Genomic DNA, 2,632 nt, shown 5'->3' with positions numbered 1-2,632 from the left:
AGATAGATAGATAGATAGATAGATAGATAGATAGATAGATAGATGGATAGAGAGATAGATAGATAGATGGATAGATGGATAGATAGATAGATAGATAGATAGATAGATAGATAGATAGATAGATAGATAGATAGATAGATAGATAGATAGATAGATAGATAGATAGATAGATAGATAGATAGATAGATAGATAGATAGATAGATAGAGAGATAGAGAGATAGAAATGCTAAACGACAACATCTACATCAAGATCTTCCCTGAAAGACGGCACCAGAGCTGGAATAGCAGTAAATGGTCCTCATGACTTTCTAGAGGCTCTTCACACTTTCTTACACATGTAAACAAATGGAAATCATCTTCACTGTGGGGGTCATCAAAGGTCAAGGGTGAATTCATCGGCTCCATTCTGCTGCATTTCTATTGTCTTCTGCTTCCTTTGGTCTCCAACTTGAACCTCCGTGACATCAGTCCATCAAGAAGCAGCAGTTCTGTCTTTTATCTTCTCAAGATGAAGGTAGAACTTTATTGATCCCTCAGGAGGTCTCTGTCTCCTGAACGTCTCACCTTTCTCGTCCATCACGTTTTCATCTTCAGACGGAAACATCCACATTCTGTTGAAAAGAGTCACTTGCGAACCTAAACACACCATTTCTTGTGAGAGATCAAAGGTCAACGGACTCTTGTTCCTGCTTAGCTTTTGTCTCATGTTGTCTGGTGAGATGTTAGAGGTCTTCACAGATGTTCCTGCAATTACAGGCTGCACTCGAGCTGTTCTTCAGGTGCGGACATTTGTGTGGCCCCTCCTCCTGACCCCCAACAACAGGCTCACCTCCTGCCCCACCCCCGACCCCCGAGGCAAGAGAAGTGAAAACACAAACACGAGCGTCACTAGAAACACAACTTCTTTATTTAACAACAGCCACCATTAAGAACACAAGCATCAAACCAGTGTGAACGACAATAAATAAAAAAACACAACTTTAAGTGCGAAACACACAACTATCAACAAACACTTAAAGATATTTCACGTTAAAGCTTCGCTGCAAAGAACTGAAAGCTGAACAAAAGTATAAAATCTGTTTTTACATCTGTACACCTGGAGCTCCTCGAGGAGCCGTTAGCTGGACAAGACGCTGGACGACTCCGACTCGGTGGAGATGGAGGAGATGGGACCTCGTTTCTTGGTCATGAGGGTCACCTTCTGGCTGGACCCCCTGCTGACCGTCAGAGCACTGCGCGCCGACGTCTTGAACTTGACCCCCAGGAAGGCGTAGAGGATGGGGTTCAGGCAGCAGTGGAAATACGCCAGAGCTTCGGTGATGGAGATCCACTTCTCCACGGCTTGCTGCAGTTCACAGCTGGGCTTGACCGAGCCCTGCAGGATCAGCGTGTCCAGGAAGATGCCCACACAGTAGGGCAGCCAGCAGGAGAAGAAGCACACGATGAGGATGACCGTGGTCTTCAGAGCCTTCTTCTTCAGCGCCTGACCCTTGGCGCCCTGCGACAGCTTCACGATGATGATGCAGTAGCAGATCAGGATGACCAGGCCCGGCAGGATGAAGCCCACCAGGATGTGCTGGAAGCGGAACACGATGGTCCACAAGTTGATGGGGGTTGACTCGGGGTAGATGCGTTGGCAGCTCGTCTTGGAGTCCAGGGTCTCCAGGCTGTGGTCGCTGGTGAAGTCCAGGTGGGAGGACTGAGAGTCCTGGATCCGCGCGAACACCAGGTCCGGGACCGTGAGGATGGCGGCCGGCAGCCACACGCCCACGTAGATGACCTTGCTGGCCAGAAGCTTCCTGGTGTTCTGACTGTTGGTGGCCCTCACCACGGCCAGGTACCGGTCCACGGAGATGAAGGCCAGGATCAAGACGCTGCTGTACAGGTTCAGGGTGTAGATCACGTGCACAAACACGCACATGAAGCTCCCAAAGTACCAGTTCTGGGCGGCGTCCACGGCCCAGAAGGGCAGCGTGAAGACGAACAGGAGGTCCGCCACGGACAGGTGGAGCCGGTACTTGTCCGTCATGGTCTTGACCTTCTTCTGGTAGCCCATGACCAGAACCACCAGCCCGTTCCCCACGATCCCCAGGAAGAAGATAATCCCATAGACGGTGGGCAGGAAGATCCTTTTGAAGTCGTCGCTCAGAGCTTGACCACACGGCTCCCCGGAGGTCTCGTCGAAGTCTCCAGACGCCTCCGAGCTGTTGTCCGTGGAGTTGCTGAAGAAGTCGAACAGTATGTCGAACTGCGTGAAAAAAACACATTTAGACCAAAATGTTCATAAACTTACTGTTATTTTTACTACAGCATTTAAATGAAAGATATAATCGATTCAATATTAGAAGCATTTTATGCTAATTGTGATCAAGTCATTCAGTGAAGAAGGAACAAAAAGAAACATCGTAATTTTGATGTAAAAATAAAGATAATTCTATTTACTGTCTAAAAACGTTACTTTTAAGGCGTAACTCCAGCAGTTAAGAAACGATGAAGAAACTCACCTCCATGTCCGAGTGTGTGTGGATCAGTGTGTGGATCAGTGTGTGGATCAGTGTGTTCACGAGGCGAGAACAGCGTGTTTTGGTTCCATCACCTCAGGAGCGTCTGAAGAGCTGCGGGTCCGAGTGA

The 2,632-nt window shown here is 48.4% G+C and overlaps 1 protein-coding gene across 1 annotated transcript; it reads right to left on the bottom strand.

Annotated features, from left to right (window-relative positions):
• Nucleotides 1-886: 886 nt before the first annotated feature.
• Nucleotides 887-2,593, bottom strand: LOC148067949 (C-X-C chemokine receptor type 4-like). Its single transcript, XM_087804473.1, has 2 exons — nucleotides 2,506-2,593; nucleotides 887-2,249 (listed from the first exon to the last, which is right to left on the bottom strand). The coding sequence occupies exons 1-2, from the start codon at nucleotides 2,509-2,511 to the stop codon at nucleotides 1,119-1,121; spliced, it is 1,137 nt and encodes a 378-aa protein (XP_087660599.1). The 5' UTR covers nucleotides 2,512-2,593; the 3' UTR covers nucleotides 887-1,118.
• Between the last annotated feature and the right edge of the window lie 39 nt (nucleotides 2,594-2,632).

Source organism: Callionymus lyra, chromosome 12 (assembly GCF_982586985.1).
Source record: "Callionymus lyra chromosome 12, fCalLyr1.hap1.1, whole genome shotgun sequence".
NCBI lineage: Eukaryota > Metazoa > Chordata > Actinopteri > Syngnathiformes > Callionymidae > Callionymus > Callionymus lyra.
The sequence above is the reverse complement of the archived record's forward strand: the minus strand, read 5'-3'. Positions and strand labels throughout refer to the sequence as shown.